At 36.7% G+C, this 22,727-nt stretch overlaps 1 protein-coding gene across 1 annotated transcript in view; it reads right to left on the reverse strand.

Moving 5' to 3' along the window:
* The window catches only part of pot (papillote), a 57,483-nt gene extending 35,221 nt beyond the window's left edge, over positions 1-22,262 (reverse strand). Inside the window, 2 exon segments of the mRNA XM_067111178.1 lie at positions 2,924-2,990; positions 21,976-22,262. Coding sequence (XP_066967279.1) covers positions 2,924-2,926 — 3 coding nt within the window. The 5' untranslated portion in view covers positions 2,927-2,990; positions 21,976-22,262.
* Positions 22,263-22,727: the final 465 nt, after the last annotated feature.

Raw genomic sequence — 22,727 nt, forward strand, 5'->3', positions numbered from 1 at the left:
CCGCAACGCCCTATAATTTATGTGCACAAACAAACATACCAACATAAATTCTCACTGCAATTACAAACAGTTGCAAAAATAAATTTCGGAAGCGAAATGTCTAGGCAAAGGTATTTTTGGGACTCATCGAGGATTACTACTAAACAAACATGGAATTTATTGTTCTGTCAACAGCAAAAATATAAATTTTGCTCTCTTACTGCTGTTTAATATCTGTAAATAACTTACGCGAAAAAACATGGAATAAGTTGTATAAGCTAAGCTTTCCCCAGTCTTGGGGGTAAACTGATGAAGAGCTAGGCGCGACAATGAACTTAGATTTTAAAAAACTTATCCTAATTTTAAATTTTCGAAGTGACTGAAATGAAGATCATTTACAGTCTCGATTCTCAAGCTTGGATTCTCAATCAGTCACTCCTCACTGCAGGGTGTGGCATGTTGCTGGCATGAGCCCAAAAGGGATTTGAAGCCTGTTAAAAGGATTTATAAGCTTGCAGAAAAACCGCAGTAGCAATCAGTAAAATTCTGCGTCAAGCAAGGCGCAGTCCATAGTCTTGGATCTCGGAGAGGCTCTCTACAGTTAGAAAAAGTTGTTTTTTATTATGTAAAATTGACAGTATTTGATTAAAGATATACGGTATATTTTAGATGCCTTTCTGGTTGCGCCCATCAATGCGTGATTGCTCCGCTTCCATTCAGGCGTAAGGACAAAGCGAAGCCAGTAACCGAAAGTTTATGTAAACCTTTTGTTGCTCTTCCAGTAAAACTAAGCTATTGGGGGCCCTCCCTTCAAAACCTCTATCCTTCTACTTTAGTCCCGTTTTTTCATCTCCTTTCCTTCTTTCTTTCTTTGCCTCTTTCTTTCCTCCACCCGCCCTCAGCAGGTGTTCCGCACCAAGTCATGACGTGCCGGAAGGACTGATTTACCTTAAACAAACCTTTGGGCCGCCGCTTCTAATACCCTTTTGTTGTCGACTTAACCAAGTCTTCATGGACGCTTCCCTTCGCCAGCCACTTTTCTACCTGGCTTCTTGATTTCTAACGCTGGGGACATTTTTCTTCCTTCAGAGTCTCTCTCTCTCTCTCTCTCTCTCTCTCTCTCTCTCTCTCTCTCTCTCTCTCAGATCAAGTGATATCAAGGCGGATTACTTTATTCTTGGGTTTTCCAACCTTACAGATGTATTTTTGTGAACTGAGTGTCTTTTGTTATGTGTGTATAGTATGTCTTTTATTCAGACTCCGGTTTCTCTCTCATCAACGTACTTTCCATTCACTCGTTTTATAATTACAGAATTAGCCTTTAATCCATCGTTGTAAACTTCAGCATTTAGTGTTTCGATCATCTTAGGTGATTATTAATTACGATCATTTTAATTCACAATCTTACGGTAATACTATTCCTGCTATAAACCAACATAAACTCTCGGCAAAACATACGACATACAATCACCGCAGAAACACAAATATGCCCCTTTTTGAAAAATATACATCGTCCAGTTCTATGTTCCTACCTCTCTCATTCTCTCTCCCACACAAACACATACACACGAGTTGTTTCTTTTTCTTTTCGGGTGACTGAACTTACAAGGTTTACAAACAGGCCTGCCAAAAGAGGAAGCGGGAAATGAATGCTGAAGTCCAGTCTCGAAAGAGACCTGTAGGCCTAACATGAGCAGATAAGGACGCATGAATTATTCATAGGCCGTGGTGTTTGGAAGTTGAAAAATCGCCACCTCTAACAAGGATGCTAAGACGTAAAGTATATCCTGGACTTGGGAGTCGTATTTTAAAAGCTTTTTATATTTCAGCACTGATTCTGTTGAAACAATTGTTATCTTTATTGGGTGGGATAAAACTGGTCTTGATTGGTTGTGTTATTTTATGCGTTCTGGAAAAACAAGGATCTCATTTACTTGTCACTTTCTTTTTCTCTTACATAATTTATGTTTGTATAATATATATATATATATATATATATATATATATATATATATATATATATATATATATATATATATATATATACATACAGAGAGAGAGAGAGAGAGAGAGAGAGAGAGAGAGAGAGAGAGAGAGAGAGAGATGTACACACATACATAGGCTATTTACATACATATGTAGTGTCAAAATCTTCTCTTGTCAACTTCCGACTGAAGCCTCTCTCTCTCTCTCTCTCTCTAGGCTGTACTCTCAGTCACTGTTTTACCGAAGCAAGTGTTCTCGCGCTCAAATTGGCACTTGGACACTATAATATTGCCCATCTCTTCTCGTGGCTTGTGCTAACGAAGTCAAACGAAAAGCCTCACGCAATTAGTTCCTCTTCCACCATCCCATCAGGATCTCACGCTCTCTTCGCTGATAATATCCTCTCACAGAATCGGTGAGTGATGGCTCACGAGTAGAAGAGAGAGAGAGAGAGAGAGAGAGAGAGAGAGAGAGAGAGAGAGAGAGAGAGAGAGAGAGAGAGAGAAAGAGTTAATAATAACAAAATTCTTTGTTTGAAGTTGAGTATGTGACGCACCAATAGCAGCTTTCCCTGTGCATACTTATTCCATTCAGCAAGGGTTATTACAATATGCACAGATCTTGCCTTTTAAAAGGAAAGAAAATCACAGTTTGTGATTTAACTGTTGATATTTTTCACTGTAATTCACGAAGGCACAAAATTACGGAAACCTAATTACATCCTAAATTTAGCTCTATTTGTCGATGTACTCTCTTCAGATAATAAAAGCGTCCATGTAAACTTAGCCAGACATTCATGAATGACATTTCGTGATATGGCAAACATAATAAGAACTGGACAAACGGAGGTGAAAGGGTAGCTTAACGGTACGCTGTAAAAATCTACCTTTCCTACAAAGTGGGATGCGTAATTACATAGCGTTCCTCAAGGATAGTTCTTATCAGACGTTGTACTCACCATTTTCAAGGATTGTCTATAATTTCATTTTCTGCTGATGCAACTTTGTCCAGGAGCAAGGTATCACCTGTGGAGAAGAAAAAATAGGATGAGCCTCTTCTTCAGGAAGGAAGGAAAAGACGTGGTATCGAAATTTCGCATAAATACTGATGGAATAAAACTAATATAAATATCCCAAGTAAATGACTGTTTTTTTGTTTCATATCAATAGGGCCAAAAATGGCTATACCTGATAACACGGTAAAAACAATTTTGTACAGAGCATGTTTAAACTTAAATCTTAAAATATTCTGAAACATTCGTCTAAGAATTCTGAATAATTTTAGAAAAGAGCCGTGGTAACCTTCGCTAACGTAATCAACTTTGTGCCTATCAACCGACTGTGCAATTCATCCCCGTATTGTATTTAAAAGGTGGTTATGTAAGTTGCTGTGTACTGTCATACATATACACTATAATGTACCTAAAGTGATCAATAATACAAATATAACAAGAAATTTCATAAACTGTTCTCTACTTGAAGCTAAATAAATAAAAACAAATCACCACATAAGCAATTTACTGATGATATTTGGAAAATTAATTTCAACGATGTAATTTTGGATGAATTCATGTTGACATGGCATTCGAACTTTTAACAAAAAAAAAAACCACAAACGAACTTCTTAAAAATAATTAACGCAACTTTGCTGTTAATTAATATTACAAACATTACCACAGCAACCAAACTAGTTTTGCACATACGTTAAGTAATCATCTTTTAATGAGGGCGATGTGGCAGCGTATGTAAACACAGTCAACACACAAAGTACCTAATGTGAGAAAGCAATACTAGAGCAGTTCTCTGGGGTCTCGCCAAAGATAATGGCAGCTTTCAAAATGTCTTTTAGCCAACCTGACGATTGACTGTACTGAGCAATTACAATTCGTACACAACCACCCACTCAACCACACAGACACACACAAACACACACATACAGAGGCGAAGAACAAAAGAAACCCACGGTGCTGATCCAGTTAAAAATAGTCAGGCCGTTCACGATAAGTTACCGAGTACGTTCTCAATAATTATTATAAATTAGGGAAATAACCTTAACCGAGGTGACAATCATACTTCCTGACGAGACACAGACAAAATGGCAACATTGAATCAAAGTCGGAATAAGTGCTGATTACCTCTGAAAGTCTAAGAAAACAGCCAGTAAAACGTTATTGTGGCTTATCTAAGAGTCACCTACTCCGAGGTGCTAGTACTATATTGTGGCTTATCTACGAGTCATTTAGCCACGTAAAATAAGTCTAATCCTTCGGGCCAGCCCTAGGAGAGCTGTTAATCAGCTCAGTGGTCTGGTAAAACTAAGGTATACTTGACTTTAACCTACTCTGAGGTGCTAGTACTAAACACCGTATGGTAAATGTAAAGTAGACGCCCGCACGAAGAAATCGTTTATTACTATAGTTTGTCGACCACACAGTATAGAAATGGGGGTATATACTATTTGATCCCCGAGGGGCTAGTACTAAACACGGCGTCCGAAGAAGCTTCCGCCATGTTTAGTACCAGGATTAATAGAGTACTCTATTAATCCTGTTTAGTACCAGCACCTCGGAGTAGGTGACACGTAGTTATCAAGCCAACGTAGCACTGTAATATATTTACTTAATTCACATCAAACCCCTTCGGAATAATCCACAGAAAACCAAAACATCGACAGCTTTCCCTTATATGTTTCGCTTCTTTCTCTTTCACGGAGGGGCAAACAGACAGCACCAGTGTGCAAGAGTCACAGTTCATTTCGTAACCGCCATGACCTACTCTGGCCCCTTCTCTCTCAGTCTCTGTTCAGCCAAAAGCCTCGCTACCCGCACCATCCCTCACTTCTCGTCACCCCTGACCTCTATAGCTGCCTCCCTCAGCTCTGCTGTGATCGGTAGACCCCGCCCCCTCCCCTATTAAACCCCTGAACCTCAAATGCTCCTTTTGTTTCAGAACTGTCACTTGCTGTACCTCTAAATTCTAAGGTAGTCTCTCTCTCTCTCTCTCTCTCTCCAACTGTAGTTAAATCGTTTAGGCTCAACTTGTTTATCGTTATATCAGTAAGCTTCTCGGTACACGTTTTCTTCATTTTCATTGCATTAACTTTTAACGTCCTCGTTTTTTCTTTCGCAACTCTTTTTCAATCCACTATCTCCACGGCATCTACTAACACGTCATGCGCTTCCTTTATAAATAGCTCTTGACCTTTTCAGCGCCTTTCTTGTTCCATTTGATCGATTTTTTTGTTTCGCGTTTAACAGCAACTATTGAGATAAATTTTGTTTCCATTATAAACTGCAAAATGTAGTTGCTTTCATGAATTTAAAATCCCTGAATAATCCAAAGAAATGTGGCAAACATCGATGCATCGACATTCCCTCGTGATTCCCCCAACCCCGTCCTCCTGCCCAACCCCATTTCCCCGCACCCCTCCACGTAATCAACACCACTCAACTCTCTCCCCCATCTTCCTCCTGGGGGAGAGAGCAAGAGATGACGAAACCCTGGGTATGCCATCAGACTGGAGCGAATTTTTTCCATCTCTCTCAGCCCGTTTCACTTTCATTTTACTGTAAAACGACTTTGCTCTTTTCTGCACAGGTGGCAGAACAATGCCTGGAATTCCTGCAACTCTGTCTCCTTATCTCTCTCCAAGTTCGTTAGAGATTCTCGGCTAAATGTTTTGTATGTGAAGCATTACAGTAATCGAATCGCGACCACCTTTAGGTCTGTTGCGTTCACGAGCGGTTCAAAAGAACACAGGTCAGGTGTTGCCGTGATGTGAATAGGGAGGGTTGTGGGGGAATTATAACAACAGACTTTAACCTCACTGGCGTTCTTGCATCAATTGCAATTGTAGTTCAGTAAACCATTTAAGGAAATGAAGCGCGTTGAATTAATTCTCTCTCTTCTGATGTCAACCAGGTTTAATGAATCGCCAGTTACTTTGCATTTTCTTGAAGAATGTGGTCGTTCAAAAGATTAACCTCATTCTAGGATATCAAAGTATTGTAACCGAAATTAAATGGTAATCAAAACAAATTACGTTATCGTTTTGGATTACTGTTTATACAAAAAATTAATAAAAAACAAAACCTGCAAATAATTTTTTTTCTTATTCACGTAATTATTGTAACAGACTACATACAAAGAAATCTGATATAGAAAGTCCTATTATGAAAGAGAAAATGTAATGATGCAACAAAATGAATGCAAAAACAAAAAAAAACTGAAATACCATCAACAGTTATCAACCCTAAAGACACCCAGTGCTTGTTATGGAACGATAATTGGTATTTCATTCCTAACCCCTTCATCTCCGGGGTTTGGCTTATCGCAAAAAATAGGTCACTACCCGCCATTACAGAGTACAGTTAAATCTCCCGTGGTGATACGGCGTTTCAGCGGTAAGTTCTGATGCTCAAAAAAGCAACACAAGGAAACATTACAACCTCTGAAGAAAAATAATTATGGATATTTTATGAAGATGTGTATTGTGGTTTCCACATATTTAAGGATGGTGCCAAATTATTCTCAAGGGGTTTCTAAATGTATGAGTTAATGGAAAACTAACAGAATTATGAAGTTATAGTTAATCAAGTAGACAGCATTCCTCTGCCAAGGGCACTCAATACTGAACGAATGAACCTGCACTGACAAAACAATGTAATAATAATAATAATAATAATAATAATAATAATAATAATAATAATAATAATAATAATAAAAAACGTATTATTATTACAATTCTGGTGTTATGATAATGGCTTGTTGGGTTTCATGTTTTGTAGCTAAGACAGTTCCAAAAGTCCATACACATTATGATGGGCGAGATGGTTACCATAGCGACAATTTGTCTAATCTTCATCTACATAAGCCAAAAGTTATTTACAAGAACGTAGTTTAGCCGGTGAATGCTATAGTCAAGTTTCATCAAGATCCTTTATCCCACTAATGCTATGTTCTCCTAATATACACAAACTCAGTGACAGCGTGTCTGCGCGCGCGTGACAGTACGGCGTCACGCTTAAACAAACAGGAGGAAATTCCTTATTAATATGAATTGTCTGTAAAAATATCAGTTTAGACAGTTTCATAAAGCTACCTGTGACTAGTGAAAGCTTAGTCTAAATAGCCTATATATTTTTCTAGACAATTTATATTATTGGGAATGTTCATCTATATTTACATACATAATACGTATATATATATATATATATATATATATATATATATATATATATATATATATATATATATATATATATATATATATATATATATATATTATGGAACCGATCAAAACCTTATGAAACTTTGTAAAATTATCTATTTTGTTCTCCGAAGCAGTCTTACATCAGCGTAGCCTACTCGACGGGGCTCGAAAGCACAGAAAAAATCAACTGCGCCGAAGTAGGAAAAAATCAATGGCATTGAAGCAAGTGAAAACGAGGCCGCGGTAATTATCCGAGTACTGTTTATTATAGCACAGGCAAACTAAGTAAACGTTATTATCCAGTGCATGAGCAAGTGGTATATATGAGGGCCTCGTTCTTTTGCAATAACTGGAATGACGTCTTACGAAAGAAATCTCTGCGAAGAATGTCACTTCAAATGGGAATCTTAAGAACGCGTTGTCTGTTTCTGGTTTTACAAAGGGAGGGGGAGAAACAAGTAAAGGTGAGACGACCATTTTCTCCGTTGGTTTTAAATTTTTGAGCACTTGGTATACAAGAACTATGAATAGGATTGGTTGATGTTTTGTATTTGATGATAAAGTACTCAGAACGAAGAGTTTGCACGTTTCTTTCATGGTGAGGCACGTTAATTTAACTCCGATACTCCATGAGATCAACGAAAAGCTTCCTAGGGTAAGAATAGCTTTCATTTCTTCGGGCAAAAGGTCCTTTTGTGACATCTACTATCCGCGTGGTTGATTTATCAGTCTCATATTTATGTAGTCTGGCGTCTATTTGATCATGTGTTTGTTGAATTTCTATCTACATATTTCGCATTTCGTTAACTTTCAGGTAAGACTAAACTGAGCATTATGTATGTACATATGCGCTTTCGTTACTTCATTAGATGATTGCTGGTGATTGTTAAATCATGAAATGGGAGAGTAAAGGAAACAGCAAATAAATGTTTCATATCTAATGCAATAACACGATCATTATATCATTTAAAATCTGTATTTTCCAGTCACTTGTATTCTCGGTTCTTAACAAAACTGATTGTAGATATCTGTGTACCTAAATTCAACCATGAACAGTGCGAGTGAACGGCATCACCAAAGGAGTGTCTTCTTTTCGTTCGCGTCAACAACTTTTTACAAAGGATCCGTCGCAAGCCAACCATTTTTGTTCATTTACAAATTTTGCGTTCATCCGGACAAAAGTAGTGAGTCAGAATTTCCTTTTTAATGCTGGTTCGTGTGAATTTGAATGACTAGTTATTTTCTCTGAGCTAACCGTTCCTCAACAAACGCTCCGAGCATCCCTTCGTCACACGACACAGAGTGACAAAATATATATACTTTTCGTTAAACCAAAATCATCAATGTAGTTATTAGGTTGTGTGGGACATTCAGCCATCAAGATCTTTAACAATCATTCCTAAAAGCTTTACCTTATCAAATTTGCAATAGGTAAACCACATGCCATCTTCAATAGGAGAGAGAGAGAGAGAGAGAGAGAGAGAGAGAGAGAGAGAGAGAGAGAGAGAGCTCGGAACTCAGGAAAGCCATGATACGATACCGCTTTAAGAGTTATCTTTCCATCTCAAAAGCGCAGAGCACATCCAAAGAGAGGACGAAGGCTGAGTATTTTTCGTTCCAGATGGCATCACTGAAGTCTGTCCCAGACACAACAACCGCACTGTGAACGATAACGTGTTCACGGCCAGAGAACGTAGGCCTAAAACTAGCATTTCAAATGGGGCCGTAAACTGTCGTAAGTAGGCAGCACTGAGGGCGTGCTAGAGGTTACAAGGGCGTGGTGGGATATTGTGGTCACGCCCGGGTTGATCTCTCTCCCACCATATGTGGAAGCCACCTTTCCGTCATCTTAGCAAGATACATACGCGGATTATTCAAGGCTATATGAGAGTGTTCTTGTTTTTTCTCAAATTTTTGAATATATATATATATATATATATATATATATATATATATATATATATATAATTTAATGCGTTTTTATGCTTTTACGTGTACGTGTAAATGGGAAAATATTTTTTTGTCCAAATAAGGTAAGCACATTTCACGCTACTGCTTCGTTGGCTGGTAATAATTCTTCAATGATCCGCTAGTCTTAGCTCAACATGCCGGCAAGGAGTTCTGTGGAAAAAACCGGATGAGCAGCCGAGAAAATCAAACCTAACGATCTCCCAAGTAAAAGCATTCACTTTAGGGTCAAGATAGCGGGGAGTTCTGTCTAAGTGCTAAGGTGGAGAAGAGACGCCCCAGGGACAGAGGCTCTCGACCTCCCTTCCCGGAGGGTTACATCAATAGAGCAGGAGGCCGGAGACATTCGGAGAATATGTACTCTTTTCTTCTCTCCAGCAGACTTCCTTGTAAGCCTCTGCATACTGTACTACTTCGAAAATGGTAGCCCTAACGCCTGTAACTGTTGCCAGCTTATTAACACTCGACAGTTCTGTGTGTGAAAAACAAATACGATTCTTTGCCAAATGAAATCTGAACTAAATCTGACACACGAGTATAAATACAGAATCACAAGAACATATCTGGAGATAGCATTTCTTATTACAAAATATATAATGTGTAGTCATTTTTGTGAGATCCAGAAACACTTATTATAATGATATATTTTGAACAACTATTCACTGTTCTTTTATCACTCGCAATATCAACGCAGTATTGTTCTTGATAGGAAAATTCAAAATTACTGTTATTATTATTATTATTATTATTATTATTATTATTATTATTATTATTATTATTATTATTATTATTATTATTATTGCTGCAATAAGTGTTGCTTAAGTTGTTGTTCCAGCGAAAGGGAAAGGCAACTAACTATTTCACCCTTAAAGATATTTCGACTTATTAAACACGTAGTGATTCGTATTATTTGAATCAGCGAGATCCGATCTAAATCTGTTTAAAAAAAAGAACATGGGAGAGGTCACTAACATGAAAAATAACTAACAACGTGATCTGCAATAACCAAAGATCAAACTTGTCCAATTGCCACGCGTACGTGCTGACGCTCAATGTTAGCTTAGCACATATCTACGTACGTGTGTTATACTCTGAATGTACGTGTGCAGAGAGAGAGAGAGAGAGAGAGAGAGAGAGAGAGAGAGAGAGAGAGAGAGAGAATGACGTAAGAGCGCCTCCTACCTTCGAAAACCCGTTATGATATCCTCTTAAGGCGGAAAGCAAGAGAGAAAAAAGACCTGTTCGACAAGATCAACAAAGGTTATGCATCAGGATTGGTCAGAGAGAGAGAGAGAGAGAGAGAGAGAGAGAGAGACCTCACTTATTTTTTGTATATTTCGAGTATGAAAATTTATCGTTGTCTTCAACGCTTCAGCTCAAGAAATACACATTCACACCATAGAAAGTCTTATAAAAATTCTAGAAGGGAATGTTACTAAGGTATTTATTCTGAAACGGCTGCTATACTCTTGGCTGCATTTAGCCTTGACTAGTGTATATTTTTTCTCACTTTTCATTTACTGGAGATGTTCACTGGATTAGTAGAGAGTGTAAAAAAAAAACACTATAATTTGGAAAAACATTTGTGATGACTAAAAGAAATAAGAAGGAAGCTTTTGTGCGATATCCGTGTTCTATCTTTTTTGCTCTGGTGAATGATGATAAAGAATAAAATTTTGCGCTGAGTGTAAAGCCGTAGCTTTATATGTCTGTGACTTATTTCCCAGGAAATACGAGCTCCAAAGGCTAAAGTATAAAAGGATAAGACTAAGAATTATCTTTCATATATGTTTTGTAAATATGTAAATATACAGTAGGTGTGTGCGCGCGCGCGTTTTATCTTTGCGTTTAGGGTGACAGGCCTGCACTGCATATATCAATATCTTCGTTATCGCCTAGTTTTGGAAGGGTTTGATTTTCCGTTAAGCAGAATTGAATGAAGCTAGATGTTTGAATGAAATATAATCTCTTAGGAAGTGTCTTTGTCTTCTTGTCCAAAAAATCAAGGGAAATAGATGACGGAGAGAACGGCGAGAAAACATTTCCAATTGTCTCCAAGGCTAAACTTGTATGAGCGTTTATGTCTACCATTTACCATAAACCCTCATCTACAGAAGTTTTAAAACTGAGCGAACTATCCTTACAATAGTCTGGGTTATCCCTGAGTGGAACACCGTCCTAATTCTCTATGCATAACACCCTTTTTAATAGCCCTTTAATGGGTTTTTAAAGCTAGGTTAAGGTGGGATAATGGGACGCTCAAGTTATTTAATAGCTATTTATTTTTTCACACATCCGCCACGTAAAGCAAAAAAAAAAAAACACCATTGCGAGTTGAGGTCGTTTATCCAATGCGTATCTATGCCTCCAGTAATCACAGTATACGTATACATACGCATACATTACAGCAATAATTTAATAACTTAATTTTCACTTCTCTCAAACATGTTTGGTTATGAAGACTAATAGGTAAGAAATGACCTAATAACCATTTCAAATGAGCTGACAATGGAAGTTCTTGTGTTGAAAGTGAATACTTTGCGAAGGCGGTTTTCATTTCTTTTGTGTCTCTCAGAGAGAGAGAGAGAGAGAGAGAGAGAGAGAGAGAGAGAGAGAGAGAGAGAGAGCCAGCCTCCCAAAAGAAAACAACCACGAAGGCAGAACTCAACGAGAACGATACAACAATTCTGAAAACGGCGGATCGGGGGAAGAAAATTGTCGTTCACACACGAGAGAGCAAGAGGGAGAAGAAATTGTTCCACCCTCTACGGGGAGGGAGCTTTAGTTCGTGACATGAATTGTCGGTTAGCTCTGGGGAAAGATACGAGACGAATTCCTTGATTACTAATCCCATTCTTCTGTCTACGTTTCTGTAATGACTTCACTTGCCTTGCAGGAGTTATTCGATCACATTTTACCTTTGGAAAACCGTATCAATGCTAAAATGGTTTTAAATTACAAAACGCAAACCTATTCCAAAGCTGCGTGATTTACATAAAGAGTGGCAGTTGATCTCGATGTATGAGCGTCTCTTCCTTTATTTGAAACAGAGGCGTCATGCATGGCAGAGCACTAATTATGAGAGTCGGTTTTATATTCAATTCAGTCACTTTCCCCACAGCTGTATTGGATCATATAAATAGAGTTCAGGTAATGCGTTCATACGGCGAACTGATGACACAACAGTGAACAAGAAAACTACTAGTTATTTGTTCATATGTTTGCAGTTTTTATGAATCAGGCATCCTATATTACCGCAGATCACTTAATGGTACCGGTATTTGAGAAGCAATGGGTTACTAAATACTTATGATCCGTCGTCACCACATACACTCAACCCAACATAAGGCACACAGAAGGTAAGAAAAAAAAAAAAAGCTGAAGGGACCACATAAAAGGAAAATCTTTGTACCCATGTAATTTGCGCATGAAAGAAGTCAGAGGAGTCCAGCATCTTGGAACGCAAGGCCCAAGTCTACTAACCTATTCCCTGGCCCTAAATGGTAAAAGAGTAACAGTTACACATAACTATGATAGATGTAACTGCGACCGAAGTCCTGTTTTTCTTCTGATCAACTCCTCTTACAAAAATATATATATATATATATATATATATATATATATATATATATATATATATATATATATATATTATATATATATATATATATATATATATATATATATATACACTGTATATATTATAAAAGATGTAGTAAAAGCTTGGCAACTTATAGAAAGAAAGAAAAGAATGGCATATTTCCAGGTTTTGAGTTAACTGGAAAATTAAACTGCTTCAAAACAATGTTAAATCTTACTCAAGTGAATGCTCAGGAGTCAAGGGAATTGAAATTTATAAATAAATGACTATCTGACACAGTAAGTAATACGTCTTTCTATGAAGTATTTGATTAAGGACTTTAACATTGTGAGAAAAAAAAAATTGAGAAAATAACGAGATGGAATATTGTGACAACTGACAAACCCGTTAGCGATTAACATAAAATCATGCTTATTTTCAAAGAATAAAGAAGCCTGAGCTAACAGCCATGAAAAAAACAACAGGAGCAATCGAGGACGAAAATTCATATATAAAAAAAAACATCGGATTGCGCAAAGAGTTAGTGCTGGAAACCTCACCCCAAGACAGACCTTCCAAGGCGAGGATGACGGTAGCCTCTCTGGTGTCAGTGTCCGCTCTCGGCTTGGGCCAACTTCACCAAGCCAGCCGCCGCTGCCAGCCCACCTTCACTTAACCCAGTATACTTCTTGAGGAGAGGGCATTACCCAAGACATAAAGAGGGTCTTGGCATTACCGTACCCCCTTTACCTAAAGGACTGCATTTCTACCTTCTTCAGCATAAAAGCGTTTTAGGATGTGCATTTCGTGGACGGTGTCTTGCATTCACGTTTTCTGTTTCTAGATAAAATTTGGCGGCATGTCCGTTCTTCTCAAATCCAGGTTGTAATGGTTTTAGATATTATTTAGTTTCTTTCTTTTGGAAACTTTTTACCCATCTGTCCCGTATACGATCATGCATCAAAAGGATATACAGTATATACAAGGGGAAACTTCAGTAAATCTACTATTGTTCATTAAATCTCCCTTATTCAATGGAACCTATAAGGAGAATTCTGTTTTAAAGTCAGCTAAAAGCAATTTATGAAGCGTAAGTCAAGCTCCTTTAAAGTCACTTCTGTCAGGGAATTTTGTACCACTTTATCTGTACAAGTTCATCTGACAGGCGTTTGCTTCAGCCTCCCCACCATCATCTACTTTGTGCGCAATCCGCTATCCGTCCTCGCCGACCTGAGCGTGACCCCAACAACGCTGGTCATCCAGAACCTTACATCCTCCGATCTTTAAAACGTCCTCTCTTGCTCTCAATTGGTCCTATCGGACCTGTTCTGTTTATTGTAGTTGTGTCATTATTCTAAACAATGGTCGTTCTTATACTAAGGACCTCGATTAGCATATTCTAATCTGTTACTGGGGAAGATGGATATTTCATGTATCTATGTGCAGAATGTTTATGCGTTCACACGCAAGTTGATAGTTTTGTAATGACAATTAAACTTTGAACACAGTTCATAATAAACACTTAGTTCTAACTGGAAAACCAATCACGCGTTCACCTTACAGATATTGACCTATGAAATCACAGCCCATCGTATGAGAGTAATTTCACTATCTAGAAACCATAGCAGGAGTAAGAAGATTCTCGTCATCTAAAATGTATTTTTGTGACAATGACTCAGCCTGAAATGAGATGCGGTGATTCCTCAAGGTAACTATGGATTAGCACGAGCTTCATCAAACCGCAGTTATGTTACATATATCCAAAGCTTCACGTTCCAGTCAACACGAAATTATTTTAGCTGTCACAAGGCCCTTCTCCAAATTAGCTTCAAGCCGTGAAACACAGTAATACGAAAATTGAAGAAATATTTACGAACAAACATCTTAGAAATAAGAGGCAAACTATGAAACGTTTTGTATTTGTTCCTCCTTTATGCTTATTTTACTTATATTTTGCGTGTTACTTGGATTCTGATTACATGAAAGTGCTTAAAATGAAAACCAGCACCATTTTTCTTAAGAATTCGTGTTTTTACAGGACATACCTGTATACAGGCTAAACATGTATTTTCATATACGTATGGTAGATAGATAGATAGATAGATAGACAGATAGACAGAAAGGCCTTGAAAACTATTCTTGATAACCAAAAACATCCATCAGCAGGCACATGTTTCCAATACAAAACTGCGGATCATGGAAATCTTTCTTTTTTCTTCAAACTCTTACTTTTTCAGTTTTATACTTGCTTCCAAAATTTACACCGAGTCATAAAAATATTACCTTAAACTGTAAACATAAAACAGAAAATAAGAAAACCTTTACCGTTTGCTATCCTATATAAAAAAAGCAAAAAAAAAAAAAAAATACTCTTATGAAACGGCAAGGCACGATACCGAAAGTGAATTGATAAACTTTATTTAGAAGATAAACAATAAATCATTAAGTCAACCGTATATGACCAATCAATCTCTTAACGTCGCCCAATGATACGTGGCAGATGAGAATAAAGATGAGGACGGATAGGAAGACTTTGTTCCTCTTCAAAAGCTGAAAGAGCCGAAAAGGGAGAAAGGGGGCTCTAAAATTAAGCCACTTGTTTCAGTGATTTCAACGCGCATTAAGTAGTAATCCAACAGTTACAAAACTTGCAGGTTCATCTTGGATGAATTGCTTTCGCTTCTAAGACCAGTTTTGATGATCGTTTAACAGCACAACAATTACATATATGCAATCACAGACATTACATGCGACAGTTTGAATATGAGATTAGAACAACCAGTACAGCCTCTGCCTATGATTGAATTATTCTTCTAATGAACCTAATAGCACGGAAATATAATAAGTGTTTTAGCAGAAAGTTATCCCTGACCAAATTACATACACTCTCTCTCTCTTACACACATAAACACCCATATACTCGAGAACCAGAAAAATTGTATGTCATGGTGGAAGAATGGAAGGGGTTAATTTATGAGCGTGGTTCCGAATAAATATTAAGGAGGGTGGTAAAGTGAGAGATAAAGGACAATGTAAAGAGGATGTGCTGAGAATCAACAGCTGGAATACATAAAGGTACTGTTGAGGAAATTATGTTATGTGGAAGTAAATTGTACTTGCTGATGATGGTGGAAAAGAAACGTAGACGCTGTTGAGAGTAATTGTTCGTACAGTACATGAGAGTAACGAGGACTGGAACTGTAAAAACACAAAGGTTGAACTCGGTTAGGAAGAGCTTAACACTGGTGAATATATCCATACGTATAATTTATACACATACATATATATGTATATATATGTGTGTGTTTGCGTGTGTAACCATTTCGTGATAGTTTTATTATGCAGGTTAGTTAAAAGGGCACATAATTTGAAAGAGGTTCAACAAGCTGCTTACTAGTGTTAACTGTGATAAGAACTTCAAAAGGCTGTGGGACCGTCGAAACCTTTTAAAAAGGGATCTCATGTTAGACTCGGCATTTAAGTATGGATAATATAGTGATAAACGCCTTTTTTCTTCTGAATACCACCTCCTAGGGAAACACCTTATTGTTATACAAACACATTATATATATATATATATATATATATATATATATATATATATATATATATATATATATATATATATGTATATATATATATTGTATATATACTCCATATATTATGTCCATATGTTAATAGGTATAGTCATTTGCATGAGAGTCTATTGTTGTCACAAGGACTTCCAATCCTTGAGAAAGACAATGTTATAAAAAAATTTAACAGCCACCCACTGTATAACAGCATGCATAGCTTCGAATAAATACTTTATGCAAAACTGTACCTGCCAAAGATTGTCTCTCCGGTCACGGCAATAATAAAATGATTTAATTTCGGGTCAGAATGGAACAAAGACTGAGAGACACGCATGAGCAAGCAGTCACCACGCTCAACCGACCGGCCGCGAATGACCACGGCCAAATTAACCGAACAAGTCAAGCACCGTCAGGCTTGATGGCCAGGACAGGTGAGGAAATCGACAGGAATTAAATAAATAAAAAAAAAAACTTAAGAAATACATGGATAGAGTTTCTACTTTCCAGGAAAACGAATTTGAGATCATACCAAACCGCAAAGGGATTTTAGGTGACCCCTGGTTTAATGATGATAAAGTAAATGTCACTTGAAAAGAAATATAAGATGCTTTAGCCTGTATATACTGTATATGTATCTTTATACAAATAAAATATATTGTCGATGGCATCTCTCTACGAAAGTATACATGTATGTATGATAACCCTATTAAACAGAAAAAGTTCAGTACAGCGGAAAAAGCGTGGTTTCCATCCGCCTTCAAGACTGGGTAAAGCGAATAAAAAGCTGCTTGAAAGTCGTCTCAAGAGTTCTTTGCTGAACTGTTTCCGCGCACCATTCGTCGACTGTTCGCCTCCTTGATGTCTCGAACCATAGCTGGCTCAAACTACGGCTTCCTTTTAGTGTAAAACATCTGGATAATGACCATTAAAGTGTCATAAGTCAACAGTCATTTTCATCACGTTTTATAAATTGGCACGTTCTAAACATATCGTTTAGGAAGACGATAGAAGTACCTGTAATTTTTACATAGAATCTTATTCTACCGTCGGATACGTACTTCTTTCTCGTTACACTCCAAGTATAATAACCGACCACATCGCCGGAAACACTTCCACCTGCCGTTCACTCGCGTTATTGGCTAATTCCTACACCAAAGAACCAATAGAAACTCTTTTAATAAATTGATTGAGTTTTCAGTGGTTGGTTTTGCAGAGCAGCAATGCAATTAAAGGAAAAGAAACTTTTTTATTCTTGTCGCTTACCACAGGGGTATGTTGAACGATTTTTTAAAGTTTTAATCTAAAACTTCTCCCACTTTTCTGAACTGCCTCTTCTTTGCTAGAAAACGATGCAGACTGTTTTACAATACACTATTATGTTTTTGTATCCAGTCAATGCAATTCTACATGCTCTCTCTCTCTTTCTCTCTGTTATGGTACACACGCGACGAAAATTCTAGGGTACGCTGAGTAATACACGACTTTCCTGAAATTTATAGCTCCCCATCTAGGATTTTATATTTCCTTTTATTCCATCAACTGTACATCTGGTTCAAAGAAATTTCAAGATTCCATAAGAGGCAAGGAAGAAGAACATTCGAATAACACATCGGGAAACTATCGCGTGATTTAGAGATTTAGATTCTCAGGAAACAGACGTGTAAATAAGTGGCAGTGGTTGAACGTATTACAAGTTCTCTTGCAAACTATAATGTCTATCATAACTTCGAGTTGCTGGTGACATCTACATTCCTCATTAGTCTCGGATGCAGTAGGCGTGATCTTCCTCAACAAATCCATGATTGTAAAATGAGCTCGTCAAGCTTGACGGTAGACCATCACGTTCTTTTACGAATGGTGATTTTCACGACACAGTTAATGAAATATTGTTATAGCTTATGGATTGAAAACTCGAGTAATTAACTCAACGCGAACTTACACGGATTTATACAGACCTGTAAAATGTAACAGTAACTTTTGTATCAACAGTCCGTTCTTTCGAACTTATTTACATGAATTTCCATTTTCTTTAGTCATGAGCAGCAGACTCAGTAGCTGATGACTGCCCTTAGTCTCTTGGCTAATATTGTCGAACATGACAGTGTTAAATTAAATGTGAATTTACACACGAAATAACTGATCAACCATAGCAAACGATACTACTGACTTGGATATACTGTAATGAACGCTGGAACATTTCATCACAGTGAAATGTCTGTCATCTCTGCTAGGTTTAAATCAAAATAGGTGAACACGTATTTAGTCATACAGATACATGCGCACATATAGGAAACATTATAACGTCAGCGCTCATGCGCACACATATATCACTTTGAATACGGAAATATATATATATATATATATAATAATATATATATTATATATATATTATATATATATATATATATATATATATATATATATATATATTATATATATATATATTATATATATATATATATATATTATATATATATATATATATATATAAATATTATATATATATATATTTATATATATATATATATATATATATATATATATATATATATATATATATATATATATATATATATATATATATATATATATATATATATATCTAATATATATCTATTTCTTTAATATATATATATATATTCAAGTACTCTAACATCTATTTCTTTAAAAGGCGCATACAAGAAAGAAGGAACAGGATATAAACCGCTATATTTTGGCCAATACACTTAGTCACTTTTCTCGAAACAAAGGCCGATATATACAGGTCAAAATATAGCGGGTTGTTTCCTTTTACTTGTTACCTTTAAGGATCTTTTTTAGGAAAATATATATATATATATATATATATATATATATATATATATATATATATATATATATATATATATATATATATATATATATATATATATATATATAGAGAGAGAGAGAGAGAGAGAGAGAGAGAGAGAGAGAGAGAGAGAGAGAAGTAGAACCTACTTTTCTACTGCACTTTGAGGTAAGGTCATGTTTAACCACCCAAAAAGTATAATCTGTTTGACATGAACCAGATGTGGCAAGATTTCCTTGCTGTTAAACTCTGCTGACAAAGCTAATGAAAAGGCTAATCATTGAGCCACTTAATTACTTAGTGATTAACAGACCATTGTTCCGGCACAATCGGCAATTCGCCTTCGAATTATGACCCGCATTATGTAACGGGAGGAAAGGTCTCTTTCAACAACTACTTATTTTCGACTAGGGTGTTCATGAATAGCAACGACTTAAGTGCTTTTCACTATACCCGTACGTATATATTTTTCTATTATTATTATTATTATTATTATTATTATTATTCATAGGATGCTCACTTTTTTTCGGAACGACCCACTAAACATTTGGCTTACCTAACAAAACGCCACGGAATGCGACGCATTTACATTATGTGAAGAGGATAATGGAAAAGGATCAAAGAGGGTGAGAGAAAAATAATTATATATAAAATAAAAATGGAAAAAATTGGAGACTGGAATAGATAGTCAAATTAACAGCAGAAAAAATGAGAATGCACTAGAGTTAAACATCGTTAATGTCGATTATTTTTTTTGCATCCAGTTGAAATGTCATGTTTTTGAATGATGCATACATACATAAGTATACCTTAGTTTAACCAGACCACTGAGCTGATTAACAGCTCTCCTAGGGCTGGCCCGAAGGATTAGACTTATCTGACGTTGCTAAGAACCAATTGGTTACCTAGCAACGGGACCTACAGCTTATTGTGGAATCCGAACCACATTATACCGAGAAATGAATTTCTATCACCAGAAATAAATTCCTCTAATTCTTCATTGGCCGGTCGGAGAATCGAACGCGGGCCCAGCAGAGTGCTACCGAGAACTATACCGACCCATCCAACGAGGAACTAACATACATACATTGTATATAGTGAATAGTATATAGAAAATACAGATTTACCTTTAAATATATGTACATATACATAACTGCGGGTTTGTTTCTCCATTACAAGACTCATGCTACTATGAGTACTTTTTAATCATCACATTTTTATTATTACTAATGAAAATGATTATTCTGCCCATAAAAACCGGCGTCAACTACTAGGAAATGCCATTACTGTATCCAAATTCTCTGAACACAGTGACGTCTAAGGTTGAGAACGCACTGAGGAAGTGTGTAGAAATGCTGTTAATACCTCATTGCTCACAGAAGGCTTCTAAGAACAGGGTGTAGTCAGTTACCCTTCCTTCATTTTACGGCCCAAACACCTTAGCACGAACTAACAGTGCATCTCATTACTTGTTATGTACGCTTTCCTGGAAATACCCTCGGCTACCCTAACCTCCCCCCCACCTTGAAAATTTGTTCAAATTACTTTTATTATACTCGTATCCAAAAATCAATAATGGTACAAATGACAAAATGAATATTCAACTGCCCAAGCTTCTCCTTCAGGAAGATGAAGTAATTATGACACGTACAAGACTAAAGTGAATAGCCGAAATGGTTTACAAGAAATATAGGTTATGGCGAAAAACAACTAAAATTATAATTACAAAACTCATACAAACCCCTTACGGAAATAATAATAATAAAAAGAGAAGAAAGCTATACAAATAAAACTATTCTCTGCTGAACCAAGAGGAGCAATTCATAATACCCTCCTTTGTGCTGGACATCTGGTAATTTTGTAATTTGAAGGGACAAAGGATCTGGTACTTCTGATCTTTTGAAAACCTGGCAACAATTCAAGCAACGAATCATAAAATGATCGGGATGCAGGAAAAATGCGATTTCGACTGGCTTAAACAACACAGTAATTATCTCAACAGATTCTCCTAAGTGTTAGTGAAAGAATCTATGGCCTTCTTTTTCTTATTTCAGGTCGACAGCACCACTGATTTGTTTAAAAAAATGTCACGAATAATCTTTTCCCGGCTGGTTAACCTTTCATGATTTTTGTAGGATCGGTTATCGGGGATTTAAGGTTTATCAGTTGAGAGACAAAATTTCATAAAACTATGTTAGTAAAACTTCAGATATATAATCGTCCTCGAAAGGAAATGAGTAAAAACAATAACGATCTGCTTGAGTGGTTAATCTCACGCCGATAATATTTACAATAGTGTTTAAGGCTGTCATAAAACACTCATAAAAACCTGTGGGATTGGATTTAGTTTCTCCTTAAAAAACTGCCGATATTTACAATAAAAATTATCACCATTACCACTAGTAGTGTCTTAAACAATTTTTTAACTTCCTTGTGCATTCTGTTGTTGAATATTTTGACGTTAATGGATTTCCTCAAAATGTCTATTCGATCATGTCCTGTTCTTGAAAAACCACTTCCCTGTCATGTGTAATTAGTCACTGCCTCCATTATTCATCATTTGGTTCTCACAATATATAACACCAAGCAACTCAATTTACATCAGCTGCTGTGGTAATTAAAAAATAAATGCTACAACAAAAACCTTTATTCTGATGTTAAATATATCAAGAACTGTCTAACCATCTAACTAATCCACTCGACCTCATGCATGCCTATAGTAAATTTTGACAACTGGCAACATATTCAATGAAAAAAAGGAAAAATCGTGAACACGACAGTTATCTGCAGCAGTGAAATGTCTTGCGTTCCCGCAGCAAAGAAGAAACCTTGAGATTGCAACTTACTCCAGGGTCTCAGGGGCCTCATGATGATAATCAAGACATTGCAAAGTGCAACTGCAGCTCTCCTGGGTATCCGAAAAATCCTTTATTTTCCTTTTCTCTATTCGCTTACGCACAATCACAACCTCTGCACAACACACATGAGTCGAAAGCGCCTTCCTCCTTTTCCACAAGCGTACTTTATCCACAAGAAAGGAAGCGACTGGGATCGCGAGGCGAAAAGTGAGAGACGCTTAAGACAATACAACAGTGGTACGACTTCCTCCTCCACTCACTTCCAAACGCACACTGAATCATTCTCAGCTCAGGTTCCTAAACTTCCCAGAACTCGAGTTGCTGCTGCTTCCCAACCTCTCTCTCTCTCTCTCTCTCTCTCTCTCCGCATGTTTCGACATTCTGTCTTCGCCGAGAAGTAAGATTTCCTCCTACATCTTAACCAGTTGAGTGAATGCTTTCATTATCTAATAACGTTCACTTTTGTTATTATAACTTTAGACACTATGAATAGTGAAATGAAGGTGATGCTTTGAATATAAACTTTTCATGCTCACTTGGTTGCTTTTCTCTTTTTCTATTACCTTTAATCTAATTATAGTAGCTTAAACACTTGCGATATGTCGTTCCTTTCTTTTCTATACCAGCTATCTTAACTCTCCTCCTTAACCTTTCTTTATCATTCAAACTTTTCTGACTTTCGCGCATTATAGTACTGACTTTCACTTGTCAGATTCTCTTAAAATATGAGGAAGCCAATT

Source organism: Macrobrachium rosenbergii, chromosome 11, assembly GCF_040412425.1.
Source record: "Macrobrachium rosenbergii isolate ZJJX-2024 chromosome 11, ASM4041242v1, whole genome shotgun sequence".
Classification (NCBI taxonomy): Eukaryota; Metazoa; Arthropoda; class Malacostraca; order Decapoda; family Palaemonidae; genus Macrobrachium; species Macrobrachium rosenbergii.